General features: G+C 37.9%; 1 protein-coding gene across 10 annotated transcripts in view; it reads right to left on the bottom strand.

Moving 5' to 3' along the window:
- The window catches only part of FRYL (FRY like transcription coactivator), a 173,987-nt gene that overhangs the window by 90,764 nt on the left and 66,428 nt on the right, over window positions 1–16,795 (bottom strand). For all 10 annotated transcript variants that reach the window (XM_075752198.1, XM_075752199.1, XM_075752193.1 and 7 more), the window contains 2 exons: window positions 12,776–12,975; window positions 5,033–5,086 (listed from right to left, as the gene is read on the bottom strand). In XM_075752198.1, the coding sequence (XP_075608313.1) occupies window positions 5,033–5,086; window positions 12,776–12,895 (174 nt within the window). In that variant the 5' untranslated portion in view covers window positions 12,896–12,975. The remainder of the gene's footprint in view (window positions 1–5,032; window positions 5,087–12,775; window positions 12,976–16,795) is intronic.

Raw genomic sequence — 16,795 nt, 5'->3', positions numbered from 1 at the left:
AGAACTCAAAAGACTCATTTGTGTTGTTAAAGCTTCAAAAAATCTTCATTGAGATTTCATGTGCAAGAAATGCCTGTTGCTTGCATCAGCTTGGGGTTCTCAAACATCTCTGTTGACCTTACTTCAGCCACGAGCAGAGATCACAAATTAAAAGCATTAACATATTTTTGGGGAAAAAAAAGAGATTCAGAAAGCAGAAAGAACAAAATCTCCTCATGAGTTACTAAATTGAAGGTATTAGACTCAACATAAAAGCATCAATGTAAATGGTAATCCTTAGAATGAAAGCTAAAGCTAAACTTGATGACGAGGGGATCTATCACCAACCACAGCAATTCAAAATGGGTTTTGCCTTTAGAATTTACTATCGTTTCCCATACCCCAAATAACCTTAACACTGGGGAAACACATTCATTTCTCTTACTCTAAAAATAATGGTATATCCAATACACATCCATGCAACAGGACAGGAACAGTTTAAGCCAACACTTAAGTTACCCTGTGCTGCCAATGTAAAATGACCACACAAAGCACTTCTACTACTCCTCTGCCTTCCTCTGAACTGATGGGTTTATTAGTAGAAGAAAAAGAAGAAAGCTGTATTTTAAGCTCTACTAAATCTTTTCCTTACGTTTTCCTGCAAGTTTCCACAGTATATTAATACTACTACCATTCATAAACATTCTAGTAGTTAGGCAATTTACATAATCTTCCACAGAAACAAGCTGTTATCACATGCATTAAAAAAATCTGTCATTGGTAAAGTGCTAAACGCAGAAACTACTGGCATTATAAAGCATTTTCTTCTTGAAATGAAAAACCAGTTTTACATTATAATTATCTATTTCCTGCCAGGTTTTGCATCCTTAATATTTTAATGTAAAGGCATGGGAATTATCAGGAAGATTAAATCTTTGCTCATATTACATAGCTGCTAAGCAGAACATGAGCTATATGCTTCTTCTTTTTATTTAAAATAATTATCATACTGCTTAGATACTAAATTCAAGATCATCTTATATAAAAATTCTAAGAAAACCCTTCTATTTTAGCATTAAATTATGGCTAGGTTGAAAGCAGCAATCCAGACAGAGATCCTATAACGCCCAAGAGGACAGGGCTGGACTAGTCATCATGACATATACTTATATTCCTCGGAATGAAACAGCATAGTGTGGTCCAGTCTTAAAGGCCGTAAAACATTGCTAACTGCTGCACTTAATATACCCAACAGCATACTGAAAGGTAAGGAGAGACACAAGCAAAATTATAGTAAGATGCTGGAACCCAAATTCCAGCTATGGCCAAAATCCTGATCCTGAAAACATTGCTCGAGTTGTGCCTAATCATGAACAAGCCTGAATGTCTGAGACACGTTTGCTTTCAGCAAAGTCACTGAGATGGCCAAGATACGCTTCTGCGTGATCATAAAGTTTTGGTGTCTTAGGATGAGAGTAGGAAATTGCCAAGTATGATTCCTACAACAAAAACAGAAGAAAAATACAAGCTATTTCAGTTTTGAGCTGTACAAGCAAAAAATATTTTAAGTAATGCAATATATGCTCTATAAAAAAATTCATCTCCAGTAGCTTCTTGATGCGCTGGAAATGATAAAGGGAAAGCACCGGTACTAAAATGCTCAAAATTTTATCAGTTTAGAAGTGTATCAACATAAAAATTTCCTTCTCATTTTCCAAAGTTTAATCTCTTTTAGCTAAATTTATGGTTTTGTTCAATTAAAACTTCACTGACAAATAAAATAATTGTACTATTTGAAAATTTAAAACTATTGATTTTACATTCTCAAATCTAATAGCAGCCCTCTTGGTCTGGTTATGTGTGTTAGGTTTGCATGGCAAGGATTTCGTAGCGGGGGGGGGGGTGTGTGTGTGTGTGTGTGTGGCTACAGGGGTGGCTTCTGTGAGAAGTTGCTGGAATCTTCCCCCATGTCCAAAAGAGCCAATGCCAGCTGGCTCCAAAATGGACCTGCTGCTGGCCAAGGCCAAGCCCAGCAGCAATGTTGGTAGCACCTCTAGGATAACATAGTTAAGGAGGGGGAAAAACATCAAGAGCAATTGTGGCCAGAGAGAGAAGTGAGAGTATATGAGAGGAGCAACTCTGCAGACACCAAGGTCAGTGCAGAAGGAGGGGCAGGAGGTGCTCCAGGCACCAGAGCAGGGATTCCCCTGCAGCCTGTGGAGCAGACCATGGTGAGACAGGCTGTCCCCTTGCAGCCCATGGAGGTTAACAGTGGAGCAGATATCCACCTGCAGCCTGTGGAGTACCCCACGCCAGACCAGGTAGATGCCCAAAGGAGGCTGTGACCCCATAGGAACCCTGCGCTGGAGGAGACTCCTGGCAGGACAGACCTGTGGCCCTGTGGAGAGAGGAGCCCATGCTGGAGCAGGTTTGCTGGCAGGACTTGTGACCCTGTGGGGGACCCGCGTTGGAGCAGTCTGGTCCTGAAGGACTGCACCCCTTGGGAGACTCCCATGCTGGAGCAGTTCTTGAACAAGTGCAGCTCCTGGGAAGGACTCACACTGGAGAAGTTCATGGAGGACTGTCTCCCATGGGAGGGATCCCACACTAGAGCAGAGGAAGAGTGTGACGAGTTCCTCCTCTGAGGAGGAAGGAGTGGCAGGGACAACGTGTGATGAACTGACCACAACCCCCATTCCCCATCCCCTGCACCACTGGGGGGAGGAGATAGAGAAATTGGGAGTGCAGTTAAGCCCTGGAAGAAGGGAGGAGTGGGGGGAGATGTTTAAGATTTGGTTTTATTTCTCATTACCCTACTCTGATTTGATCAGCAATAAATTAAACTATTTTTCCCCAAGTTGAGCCTGTTTTGCCCATGATGGTAATTGCTGAGTGATCTCTCCCTGACCCTATCTTGACCCAGGAGCCTTTCGTTATATTTTCTCTTCCCTGTTCAGCTGAGGAGGGAAGTGATGGATTGGCTTTCATGGGCACCTGACCTCCAGCCAGGGACCCCACCACATTATGCTTCCAACAGAAACAACTTATAATCCCTTTAAATAGCTATTTTTCTTTTTCATGATAGGGACAGGCAACACTACACGCCTTCCTCATCCATCCCTCTTCTCATCACTTACTGAGCTGAGAGAATGAGTGTTAACTAGATACCTTCTCACTCCCAAAGTCTCTCTTATGTTTCAATCATGCTCTTTTTATTCACAAAGTACACCTCTTACTAGCTCAGACACCGTATCAGTACAGCTAACGCCACTTTTTAGACTCTAATTCCTAACTCCATGAAGATCTCTGGGTGAACGAGGTTGGCCCAGCAACAGCTCTAGCTTCTCTGCTGTGTGCCACTGGATGCTGTGGCCATGCACTCTGGATCCTCCTCTCTACCACACTTTGCCAATCTCTTTTTACTCTGCAATCTTCTGCGCTGCTGGAGAATTCACCTTAATATGGGTTTCATACACCCAGCCATGAACAGAGAGAAACAATCTTAATTTCTTTTGGCAAGCAATGTTCAAAATTCCCTATCAAAAGTCACAATCCCTGTTGCCACAAGAGAGCCATTCTGCTCTGACTCTCTAAAGTAGTTCTTCAGTACCATTAAAATTCAGATCTCGATGAACCCAAACTAGATTACAAATAACAAAAGAACAAAATTAGAACTCACACACATATATATACATACACACATTCAAACCTAGTTATTTTTAAAGTACTACTTTTTCAGGAAAACTAGTTTATTTCTATATTACAAGATTACAAAAGTTATACGCTTTATTTTTTACTTTTCTTCACTCAGCGTATTTTTAGAACCCATATGTAGTTTAATACATGACTACTAGTGATGTATAAAAAACATCCTTAACTGAGGAAAAATGCGGGGGTAGAGAGGAGGCTGGAGTTAATAGAAAAATTAGTGGTATTACTGAGTTACAGATTTCCTTAGATCATCCCTATCATGCATATTATTTAGCTTTTGGTCAGACTTAAAACAAAATACTGTAGCTACCAAAGAATTTATGCCCTATTCCCCCTCAGCTATTTTCCTTGCTTATGAGTAAACTCTCATTTAGGAGATAACAGCCTTACAGCAGGTTAAATTAGAAAACATTAAAAGGCTATGTGAGGGGTTTGCTGGTGGCTTTGGTTTTGTTTTTCTTTGAAAATAAAATTATACATCAACTATTACATGCTATTATTTGTTTCTCTTTTGGGAGAAGGAAAAAGAGACTGTTAATTGAAAAGCAGGGGCAGGTCCACAGATTTCACTGCAATGCCTAATACCTATATCTGAGGAGTAATGGAAAGCATGAAACAAAAATACAGTTACAGAAGATATGGACAGAACACTAAACTTTATACAGTAGTATGCTAACCAGTAACAGATAAGAACAGGAACAGGCAATTAATGGGGCTTCATCTGAATGCTGCCTCTCCATTGCAAGGAAGTAGTTATGGGACAAAAAACATGTCTATGAAGGACATTACTATGAAGGAATCAGAAACATAGACAATAAACATGAGTAAGTTGAGCACAGAGTTATTCCAGGTACAGTTCACTCATAGTGAGTGAAACAGAATAGACTCACAGTGTCAGTATATATTCAGCAAAAGGACAAAGTAACATTTTGAAACTACCTTCTGCCATAGAATCCAAAAGCCCTCAGTAAAAGCCAAAGTTACTGAAATTAACACTATTTGCTGATGAAAGCAGAACCCCAAACACTGAAATAGTAAGTGACATAGGCTGAGCTTACACCAAGCCTGTTAACAGGAACAGAAATAAGTCTTTTTGACTACCATATTTCAGCATCTTTCCTCCAGCAGCTTTCACTGTCACCTTCAAATAATTAGTCTAGTAGTTTCTTACTATCGTATTCTACAATGGAAAATAAAGTCTAACTAATATTCAAGGTCTAAATCTTCTGACGCTGATTCAGATGTGGATGTTCCAAGTCATTACAACAGTGGAACCACTATTCTGCAAAAACAGAGGCCACCTTAATCCAATAAAAACTGCCTTCAATTACATGTTTCCTACCTGATCAAACTGAAGATCTTCACCTCTTTGAAGAGATCTGGACAAGAGTTTTTCCTGTAAAAAAAGAAAGAAACACAAATTTCACAACACAGTTGACTTATCAAAAATAGATTCCTTTTTTCTCAGTTATACTATAGAACAAAGAAATAACTCTTAACGTGAATATTTACATTATTTTTCAGCTAGAACCATTTCTGAAGATATGAAGTATATATCTAAAATTAATTTGGTAGCTTAATAGTAATAAGGTTAAAGACTGACAAACAGAAAATGTCAAACACCTCTCCCAAACAGCAGGGCCTACTGCAGTGTGCTCGGAGATAGCTGGCAGTTGGTGCCAAGTATAACTTAGAAGGAAAGCCATTCCCATCTGAATTAACAAGCATATTCATGTTCACATACGGCAGTTACTGTAAACTACAAGAATGAATTTTAAAATGCCTTCTACAAAGGCAGAGAGAATTGTTCAACGCATTTCCAATCTCCAATGAAAAACAGCTAGAAAACCTCGTCCACGAAAAGGAAAATGTCAATAACAACTTGCTTTGCATTTGAAATAACTTTGTAAGGTACAGAAAAGATACAATTTAGAATTTAATTATTACAATATTTCATCACTACCAGTACATAAGACATACTGCTCTGTTAAAAGCAAAATTAAATCATATTTCTGCAAAATAATTTAGTGAGAATTAAAGCATTAACAAAACACTCATGAATTATAATAGTAATTCTTACCAAAGCAGTAAGAGACTATAAAGATGTGATGAGCATTTTTTGCTACTTAAATTTTAAACTACTTTTCACTTTATTATAAATCAATTGAAAATGTTATCTTTGAGGAGGAAAGTAGAAAAGCACTCAAGGTAAGGAGTTAACAGCTCACATTAGATTGCAGTAAGCAAACACATAGCTTCTATGGAGCAAGTTAAGTCAAGGAGTAAACTGGAAGGGCCCGTTAACTCGCCTGGTGTGGGATGTAAAAGGAGGTGTCAGCGTACTGACAGGCAGTACTGCTCTCAATGGGTTAATATAATTGCTCAGTAGTTTAATAAGAAGCAACACCCATCCTGTCAGACTGTTGATAAAAATTTAAAGTCTCTATTGCTTGGCATTTAACACTTGCAAGGCTGCCACAGATGACCACATATTAAACAGATACAAATCGGGATTGCATGTACCAGGTCCAAGATTCAAACTGGCAGCTTATTTTCGCTTGTCCTAATCTTGAAAACACGAGACACTTTCTGGCATTTTCTGCTATGAGTGCAGCTGTATTTGGCATTCAAAAGGACACAACTATTACAACCTCTGAAAAGTTGAATTCAGCATTGCCCAGCCAAAAATCATTTGCCTACTCAAAGCATAACTTGAAATAATACAGGTACCAATTCACAAGTCAGACCATTTTCACCTTCTATAATCCAAAGAAACACACTTAATCATCTAGGAAAACAGTGTCATTTATGTACACTTCCAATACATAAATATTTAAAAAAAAGAAGGTAGTTTCAGGAAAATGCATTTAATATTCAGATATAGTTCTATGTGTTCACCAACTGATATATTAGCCAATGTTCCTACACCGTGTATTCAAAAGCAAGGGGGAAAGGTTTCAGAAACTGGCAAATAAACACTTCTTTGGATCTTACAAATTCATATAATATTACATGTTAAGTCTGTTCAAAATACTGTTATGAGAATTGACATTTTGCAGCACATACTAAAAGCTCCAGAAAGCACTTGCAAATCAGAATTCCCTTTTAACTAGAATTCCTTCCTCCCTCCCCTATTTTTATAAGGAAACATCTACTGTAGGTGAATTTGTGTTATCTGGACTATGTTTTTAGATAAACTGTACAAATAATTGTAATCTTATCCACAAAGCGAAAACATGAGGAATGTTCCACCCTATATAAACATCATATATTGCTGAACAAGCTGAAGGAAAATAACTGGAAAAATATTTCCTGAGAAGATGGAGAAGTGACTTTCCTGTAAGAAGAGGGTGAAAAGTCAGGTTCCTTAAGACTACAAAAAACTTTTGTACAGGTGAACAAACACCGGGTTTGTTATACCTATTGCATGTGTCTAAAACCAGAAATAGCTAAAGAAAAGAATGATAACAAATCAGAGAGAACTGAAATAATCTTTAAGCCTTTAGACAAAGTTGAAATCCATGTCAATAGATAGCAAACTATTTTTAAGATAGTTCTGAAAGTTTTGCTTCCCCCTTACACATTCTATACTGAGACACTTCTGTACATCAAATGTTGCTACAACTTTTAAGATTTTTAGTATCAGAAAGAATGAAGACCTTACAAGTCCATAATCCTATCTATTATTTTTCCTCAGCATTAAAAATCTTAACTGCTAAAAGGTAAATATTACCATAGTTAATGTAACACCGACCAAACAAACGTGACATGACCAAATAATACTGTTTAACCCAGTCACGGGTTTATCAAAGCCTTTGAATTACTTGTATAGCTTTAAAAAAATTGTTTTCTTTCAATGTCTTTTTCTAACTCTGCTTTGTCATGGGCCCAGTCATCCTACATGACTTAGAAAAATCTGTTCCAACAGCATAAAGTAAAGGTCTGGAAACTTTCACTGAATTAATAATTTAAGATTTATTTTCCTGGCTTCCTGAAGATCAGACAGAGATGGAAATAATAGGTCTACATTTATCTTTTACAAGTGAAATGAAAAAAAACCCCACTATTGAATTAACCAAAGAGTAGTTTGCATCCATTGCGTAAAGCAGAAATGTCAACATATGGCAGGCAGCAGAGATCAGGATGTAGACAGACGTGCAAGTGTTGTGCAAACAGCAGCAGCCCTGGAAAAAGGTACCACCCGTTGGCCCCTGTCCAGCGTTCACCAGCACTGTCCTCTGGTGGCTCGCACACCTCAGCAGGGCGGCTCAGGTGAACACAGCGAAACCACCGTGCTTGTTTTTGTCCTCCAAGCTACAAGTAAGAAACCAGACAAGCGATGCCGTCTTGCCTCCCATAGCCCAAGCGCTGGGCAGCACCTGCATCCTTGCCCCAGCGTCAGAGCAGCGTACAAGAAACACTGCGCTGAAGAAATACAGTGTGCTAAATTTTACGTATTTCAGAAAGGCTTTTGAAAGCATCTGGGCAAGACTTGCAAAAGCGTACAGTACTAGTCTGAGCAACGTTTAGTTTCTCCATGATGGGATAAAATAAGGCTGTTGCCAACACCACCAAAATACTCTTGATGGTTTTCACTTAGACGTGAGACAACTACAATTTAGTCAGTTAGCAACTTACCTAATTATCAGGTTGGTAACTTGGTGGTACCATGCTAAACTGTCTCTGCTTAAATTCTAACAATCTATGTTGACATGCAGCCTGACAAAATACAAGATAACTGAATTTATCACTGATCCTTTTCACTGGTATAGTTGGTTTGACATCTGGGGAAGGCTGGCATCATGCCTCAGCAATCCTTGCTCAGCTGAGAAGAGTATTTTAAGCTACAATAAATTGTGTCTGAGCCCTTTTTCTTTTAAAACTATACAATACTACAAAAGACTTAGAAAAAATTATTTTAAAACAAGAAAAAAAAGGTGTTCTAATTTTACTCACTAAAAGGATTATCTTTCTTCCCATGGTTATGCTTGCTACTGAAACATTTATTTTAAGCATTTGCTGATAAGCTCTTTCTGTAACTTCGGAAACTCTGCGGTATTACAATTTTGCAAGCAGAGAACTCTTAATTGAATCAGTGAAACTACTTTGTTACTTACTGAGTATCCTAAGTAAATCATAGCCAGAGAAACCATTTAGTTACTTCTAAAAATCACAAGTCAGTTACTCCCAGACAATACTGGTACCATCCCCTCACCCCCAGGTGCTGTCTTGATCTGAGGTTACTATTTCATTTTCTTTTTAAAAATTAATTATTTATTTTAAATTCATTTTTGCTCCCCTCGTGACATGTTCATCTTCAAGTTTTAAAAAAGTGTCTAGCTCCTAACTTTAATTGGTCTGGCTCCAAATTCTCTCCAACAGCCTAGCTTCATCTAACACGTTAAAGATTCATGCAACGCTATATATATATTCTCTGCAAACTTGATTATTTGTAGCCAAGTCATCCCACAAAATCAAATCACACTAAAATGATAAAGGCTTTCCTCTCTTCCTGTAAAGCCTTCTCTCCAATCCCAATCAGTACCGTTCCTGTGCCCCTTCAGCCTTTTATCCTTCTCTTTACCTGTCATATACTAGAACTGAATATTCAGTATTTATATCAAATACTACACACAAAAATAAAACCACTTTAGTACTTCCTTTCATTCAGACACCTAAGGATTCCCGTCCACCTCTTTGTATTACACTGGCTCAGGTTGATTTACTTTTTCACAGCTTCTAGCACCTCTTTTAAATTTCTGGTTTTCCACAGAGTCCTTCCTTCCTATCAGTAAGGAATGTTGGTTATATATGCAAATTTACATCTGACTGCATTAAAATATTTTGTTTAAAGAAATTCAAGTTAGCAAATGAACCCAGACAGAACTGTAAAAAAGACTTTGATAAATGACTACTTCACTAATATTTATCATTTCATATTTTTCCCCAAAGCATATTGTATACACACAAAATAACAATTTCAGAATCTTATTAGTAAAAGATCCTGACTAATGTAGACTTCATGGAGTCAACATAGAACCTCACCAGACAAAAGAGCTGGGAATCACTCTTCTGAAAAGTGCATTATTTCATTAGTTTCATGGGTTTTCTAATTTTTAACCTGGTAAAATGTTTGGATTTTGTATGATTAACAAATTTTAAAATGTTTGTTTAACAGTTAACAGCATGGCAGGGAGACGCAGCCTGGGACTGTTGGAGTATTTATTTAATCTGGTCTATGGACAAGCTTTGCAGCACAAGTGAACTGCAGGGCTATTATATTTACCTTGCTACCAGTATTCTGGTTAGGAGATTGAACTCCAAACTAGCTATGGCTACAGGAAAAGCCCTCTTCAGCGTACCTCAATCACAGGCAGCCTAGATCACTCTGGCCAAGCGCTACCCTCCTGTATGTTTAGGAGATGAATGGAAAATGGGCTGAGGGAGCAGCATTTTCCACCTACAGCATCCCCATCCCCACAGCTCTCCTCTCGCTTCCTAACCACGTACCCTTCGCTGTTGGCATGTCCCTTTTCCTACAAACGTTTCTGTGCTTTCTTACCAACTCTCCTGAATACCTTTTGGATGTCTCTGAGGAAACAGACAAGTTATGTGGTACACATGCATATATATATATATACACACACACACACAGAGTGTATAGCCAAGTAGGTATGTATAAATAAATGGTTCCTTTTCCTCAGTCTTTGATCTACTAAGGGTTTTAGCTGAACATGATCCACTCAGACCAGAACATGTTTAGCCTCCTTTTTGTGTTCTTTTGGATTGCTGCTCATAACATTTTTCCTAAAGTGTCAAAACTGGGGTCCAAGTGCTCACATGTGCTTTTTTTCTGTAACAGGATCATCCACAGTAATAAAGAACGTTTTTGCAAGCAGCAGTTGCAAAGAGAGGCCTTTCAATTCAGCTTTTTAGTTATAATTTCTAATTATTTTATCTTTTGCCTGTAACTAAAAGAACTTAACTTTAAGATTTCAACACTCAAATGCATTGCATGCCACATCTATTTCATGTCTTTGACCTATTTTGTCCAAGAGATGGTAATGTAGAGATTACAGCCCCCTGCTTATATGTAAGGAACTAATAACACTTTAAATTGCATTCAAACAAAATAATTGCATCTATTTAGAAATAAAAATTAAATGTATGTTGCAGGAAGTATTCCTGGCTGAACAACATGGATAGCATCCAATAGTGCCATAGCTCTAATGCAAGGATTTCTGTCAATTCTGAAACCACTAAGCCTGTCCTGTACATTATACTCTACCTTCAGACGATGAGAAGAAATGAGCAGAAAGAAGCACCCTTATGCAAAAGCAAGTAGATAAAAATTAGGGAGAGAACAGCAGTAAGAGAAAACAAGAGGACCTGACACGCAGTGGGTGGCAGCAGGGGTTGACACAAGAAGGAGAAATGGAGACAGAAGCATTCGAGCGCGTGCCCTTCCAACCCCAACATCAGGCCTGCTTTCTCAGAGGGCTTACCAACAAAAGAATGAACAAATAAATTCTTTTAGGAACTGCTAAAGCATGATGGTTACAAGGAAGAGAAACATCTGAATTAAGACTGCCACCGTATGCTCAATTCAACATGTCAAAACACAGCTTACCATAAAGTTCATTCTACATAGTCATATATTGCTCTTACGTGAGCATCTGTGTTGCATCTTGCATGTACAGGATCACTATGTGATACAGCAAATTGTAACTAACGTGTGCATCTGTCTCATTTCTTATAAAATTTGAAAGGTATGTGGGAAATAGGACAGTATGGGACAGATAAGTTTATTTTTGTAGCTATTTAAAGCTATTTGGAGGAAATGGGACACATAGAACAACAGTTTATTTGATAGCATGCCCATAATATAGCATAATCTTGACATCATGCCTTGGGCATAGCAGAGTCATGATTGCTTGCCATTACATAAAGTTATGGGGTTATTAATAGTTTAAATTTTTTTTAAAATTACAAGTAAATCCAGTAAACTTCTGATTTTGTAACATAATGACCTTTTCTTTTTTAAGCTATACAGTAAGCTCTTCATGAATCTTCACTAAAATTAAGTTAAATATTAGGTAGCTGAGTGAGCTTTCTTCCTCCAAAAGGCTATATGCATCCTTGAATGAAAAAGTCTGAGAAAAATTGCACTACAAAGTATCTTCAAAACAATTTTATTATGAGAATTAAAGGAGAAAGAAAAGCACAGGGACAAGAACGTTGAGGAACTGAGCAAAGTCAAGAACATCAAAAGCTGCATTACCACATGGAAGACATTACTGCTGTATTAAGCTATACCTGTAAAAATATTATTATTTTAGTGAAAGTTCTGATCCGATCACAGCTGCAATGCACTGGGTATGACCTTTACAGGTCATATGTTGAGACTAGAGAGTGCATTTGCATTTCCCATTGAACATCAGGATGGTAAATCACTTGTGTAAAAAACCCCAAATCCTGCATCTTAAAGGGATACTAACTCATAGCTTTAAAAAAAAAAAAATTTTTTTTTTTTTAGAAATCAATCCACAACTGAGTGAAATTTCCAAGTTAAAAAAAAAACAAACCACCATTTATTTCAAGATCATGCAGCCTGGATCACCAACAGAATTTTGCATTTTGCCTAATCTGCAATATATACTGGCTACTATCTTCTTCCAAGTGTTAGTGTCATTACTTGGGAAAAGAAACCAAATGCATCTCTTCTTGAAAGTACATTGTACATATTATTTCCAAGGAACACCAACAGGAAACACTTTGCAGTGTTAATGAAGGAATATTTTTTGTTGTCACTGTTTCCTGTTGTAACTTTACAGAACTCATGAATACTAAGAGGTCTTGTTTCCAGTAACCACTGCGTAACAGTTTTAACGGAAGTCAATAAAACATAATCCAGGTAGCAATCCTGTTTGCAGAAGCCTATTTATTCTTGAAGTAATCCCTTTGAAAAATCAACAATATCTGTGGACGGTTGTTTTCCAGTAATCATACATATGATAAATCAGCCTATTTTAGAAAAAAAGTAGGAGCATTTCAAGGGACACTAAGGAAAAAAAAAAAGACTCACCAAAGGTTCAGCCATTACAACTTCAATTTTCTTTTCAGCCTGAACAGCAAATTCAGCAAAAAGGCTTTTGATGACATACTCGCCAGGTTTGACATCTGGATCAATAGTAAGGTTAGACATGATGATGCCTCTCTTTTCCCAGGTGGAAACAACACTTGGAGAAACTCTGCGTTTATTTACTCTGCTGGGTGGCGTGGAGGCTATAGAAAAAAAAAAAAAAGAAAATTAAAGAACGATAAAGCAGAGCTTCTAAACACAGTGCCTGTCACTTCTTTACTTTACATGCTAACTATTTTTCTCCACTCTCTAGTCACAAATCTGAAAGACCTGCTCCTTATCAGAAATACTAATTAATTGATCAATATAAATAACACTGGATATTAGTCTCCCTTTCTAAGGATTAGCGCTTTCAGTCTTATACTGAAATTGTCATATACTACGTTTACATATATTTATCCACCTTCAATTTTATTTTTCTCCCTAAGCACTCAAAAACATTTCTTTACTATCGCAGTTGTCACCCAATGTGAACTGCAATACCAAAAATCAGGTATCAGAACTCACTCACACACAAGTTTAATGCACGCACGTAACAATTCGAGTAAATAATTACAATTCTTGTCTTGCACACTATAAATCAAAATCACTATTGACATCTCTAATGATGCCACAGATCTACTCAGACAGGTCTGATATTTCTCTAGCATATTTTACGATTACAGAATTTATTTTTTTATTGATACTAGGAATTGATATTAAGAATTCTTACCAGTTGATATTAAGATGTTATTTTCCTAAGATTGTTCTATAAGGAGCCTAGTCTCAGTCTACTTTACTGTATTACATATCACAATTTTTTCAGGTAAGCTTCTTTAAGGCTTTTTGCAGCTAAAGTGTGAGCTGATGCACTTGGCCAATTTTGATGAACTTTCAAAATTTTTGTGTTTTCAACTTGTACATGTGCAATTCCTATTAACTAAATATTATCCACAATTTTGACTCAAACATTTTTCAGTGTTCAACTCATTCATGACAATGTCAGTTGCCATGGAGAGAAAACCTTTGGTACTTCACTTTGCATCTTCCCAAGTTTGCATCTCAGCCATTCATAATCTCTTCTATCACTTCAGAAAGTTATATTTTACATAACTCAGACTTCTTCAACTTTCATAGAAAGTATTCATTTATCAGATGCATTACTGAAGTGAACAACAATTCAGCATGAGTGAAAACATAAGCCTCTAATCAAAAAGGAAGGGTGCCTTGCATAAGGTTGGGAGTACTAAATATAACTTGTGTTTTTTCCATTAAGTATTTTTTGTACAAACTTGCTGTTTAGCTGGAGTTATGTTTATTTTTTCCTACGCATAAATTACACTATGCCGTCTTCAAGGCTGGAAGGACTTGCCAAGGTCACAGAGCTGAGTTCCCAGCAACCAGGGACAACACCAGAATGACATGCATGCACACCGCATGCCATAAAGCATTTCTGAACATCCTCTAACACTTTGATCTAGGTAACAGGGATCCTAAAAGACACAGAAGAGCGTGTGCCCCAGAGCGCAGGCAATGGGAGATCAAAGACACTGCCGTGTTCTAGATGCCTATGGTGGAAGTTCGCTAGATGAAAGTACACGAAGGTGTTAGGAAACAGACCAAAGTGCATGCTGCAAAGAAAGGCAACAACCCAAAATATCTGACTTGAAAAACTCTTTCTTATCCCATATCTGATGATTGGCTTGTCCCTCAGTACAGAAGTATAAACGTGTCAGGTGCTTTAAAAAATTTTTCATCTCTTTACAATGTCTACTTTCTCCAGCATCCAAGCTCTTGTCACTCTCAAGCCCCGATGCTTCCAAAGGCAGCCCAGGAAATGAGAGAGATGCATTATGTGTCAAGAAACGGGCGCACAGAGGTTTAAGGAGAGAAGAGGTGAAAAAAAGGAATGTATCTTTAGTAGGCAACAAACAGAAACAACAAGCATGAGATTGACAAAACAGAAAAATGCTGCAACACACAGATTTTTAACAACCCTCCTTTCACATCCATCTGCAGATGAACAAAATAAAAAATCAAGTACCTAAGGACTCCTAACAGATACCATACGTTTCTAAGGAAGCAGTTGCTTCTGTCCTAAATATGGGTTTCTAAGGAAGCTAACAAAACAACGACCAATTGCACTCTATTATTTTACATCACATATTGAAGCTAACAGACTGGAAAGAAATGAGAAGTTTAAATCTCCTTTTGAACATCGTTAGCTGTGTCTGGTCAGAAGAAATTTAGCAAAGCAGCTGCTTTGACTCCTACACTTCGCTACTGAAGCACACCACAATCCTCACATTATCAGGACTGGGGACCTAAGGGAACGTACCACCGCTCCAGTCCAGTCCACACGCCTGAACAGTGAGAAGCTGGTACTCAACCAGCTCTTGTGTCTCAACAGGGAAACCAAGCAGGACTAAAGTGCTCCTTAGCCCAGAACTACATCTAGATATGCTTTAAGTAGACAGGTCTTAACAGTGTGTTTACATGACACATTTCTGTCTCCAGTTTTCAAAAGATCGCTTTAAAAAGCCTCTGCCATTTAAGAGTCAGGAAAACACCGAGAGCTGATCATCTTTGAACCACTGTCTTTACTTCACATCAGTAAACTAATCCTAAGTAAGAGACTATCTTAATATGTTAACTTTCAAAGCTACAAAACAGCTTCTCTCACTAAGGATGAAACCCCAAGGCTGTTTAGGCTGATCTAAACCCAGGCATACTGCAGGCAAATACCAGCCCAGGCTTATGCAAGAACATAAAAAATCAATTCAAAATGGGTAAATTGGACTAAAACCTAACCCTGGCAAGAAAAGAGAAGAGAGGGAAAAAAAAAAAAAAAAAAAAAGAATGAAGCAACTGGACTATACAACCAGACCAGCTTCCAGAAGCATTGCAGAAATTTCAGTGCAAGGCAGAGGGTACAACCATGAAGCCAGGGGAACGCAGTACCAAGACAGCCTTACATCAGCCTGCAATGCCACAGACCCCCCTCCTTGGCTACAATTTCACACAACCCCCTTCAGATGGCATAAGCTGCAGCACTGTCAAAGGATGCAATGCCTCCCAGATCCCTCCTTCCCTGGACCATCCTCCTCCTGTGCAAGCAAACACAAGTGTGCAGCTGTGTAATGAACTGAACCGGAAAAGCAGCATAGGTATTGATTTTTTTTCCCGGGTTAATTTTGACACAATCAGTTGTCCAATTTGCTCACCACATGAATGCATATATGCTTGTGCCAGCACAAAGAGAAGAGTCAATGCAGGGACAGCACTTGCCTTTTTACTCTTCCAGCAGCAAAGCAGGGTTGAGGCTATCCTACAGTTGTACATGTTACTAATCTCTGTGTTCACACGGACAAACTCTTCAGTTGGTAATAAACCTCCTCAAAAAATCCAAGGGAAGAACGTCAAACTGAAGCAATTATAAATGCTGCCATGAGAGGATTACAAATATCTTAGTTTAGCTGAAATGCCAGCATATTCAAAAGGCAGAATAAATGTCTAGGATTTACTTTCATCTATGAACTTGCCGAGGACTCTAATTCATGACAGCATTGAAGGTTCACATTAATGACTCTTGCCTTGTATATGACAATGTTTGTGGTTTTATTTGCTATATGAAACCAGTAAGTTAGTTAAACACACACAGAAAAAAAACATGTAGGAGGGAAAAGGGGGAGGGAGCCTTACTGTGTTTAATAATATAGATAGATAGATACAGTAGTTCCTTAAAGAAAAGCCAAAATCTATTATCAGATTTTTTAACTAGGTCAAACAACATTATTATCTGGTATAATTATGGCAAGCAGGATTCATTTACTCATGAACTTACAAACGATAACACTGTAAGAAGGGTCCAAATGGATTTTTAAATAGCATGTTTAATGGGGGAAAAAAAAATCTCACTACAGGACAGGGTTAAATAATTTCTTTCTGCTATTCTTTGCCATCAAAGCATAAGCCATTCTCTGC

This window comes from Balearica regulorum, chromosome 4 (assembly GCF_011004875.1).
Source record: "Balearica regulorum gibbericeps isolate bBalReg1 chromosome 4, bBalReg1.pri, whole genome shotgun sequence".
NCBI classification, from domain to species: domain Eukaryota; kingdom Metazoa; phylum Chordata; class Aves; order Gruiformes; family Gruidae; genus Balearica; species Balearica regulorum.
Note: the sequence above shows the minus strand (reverse complement) of the source record. Positions and strands in the feature narration are given on the sequence as shown.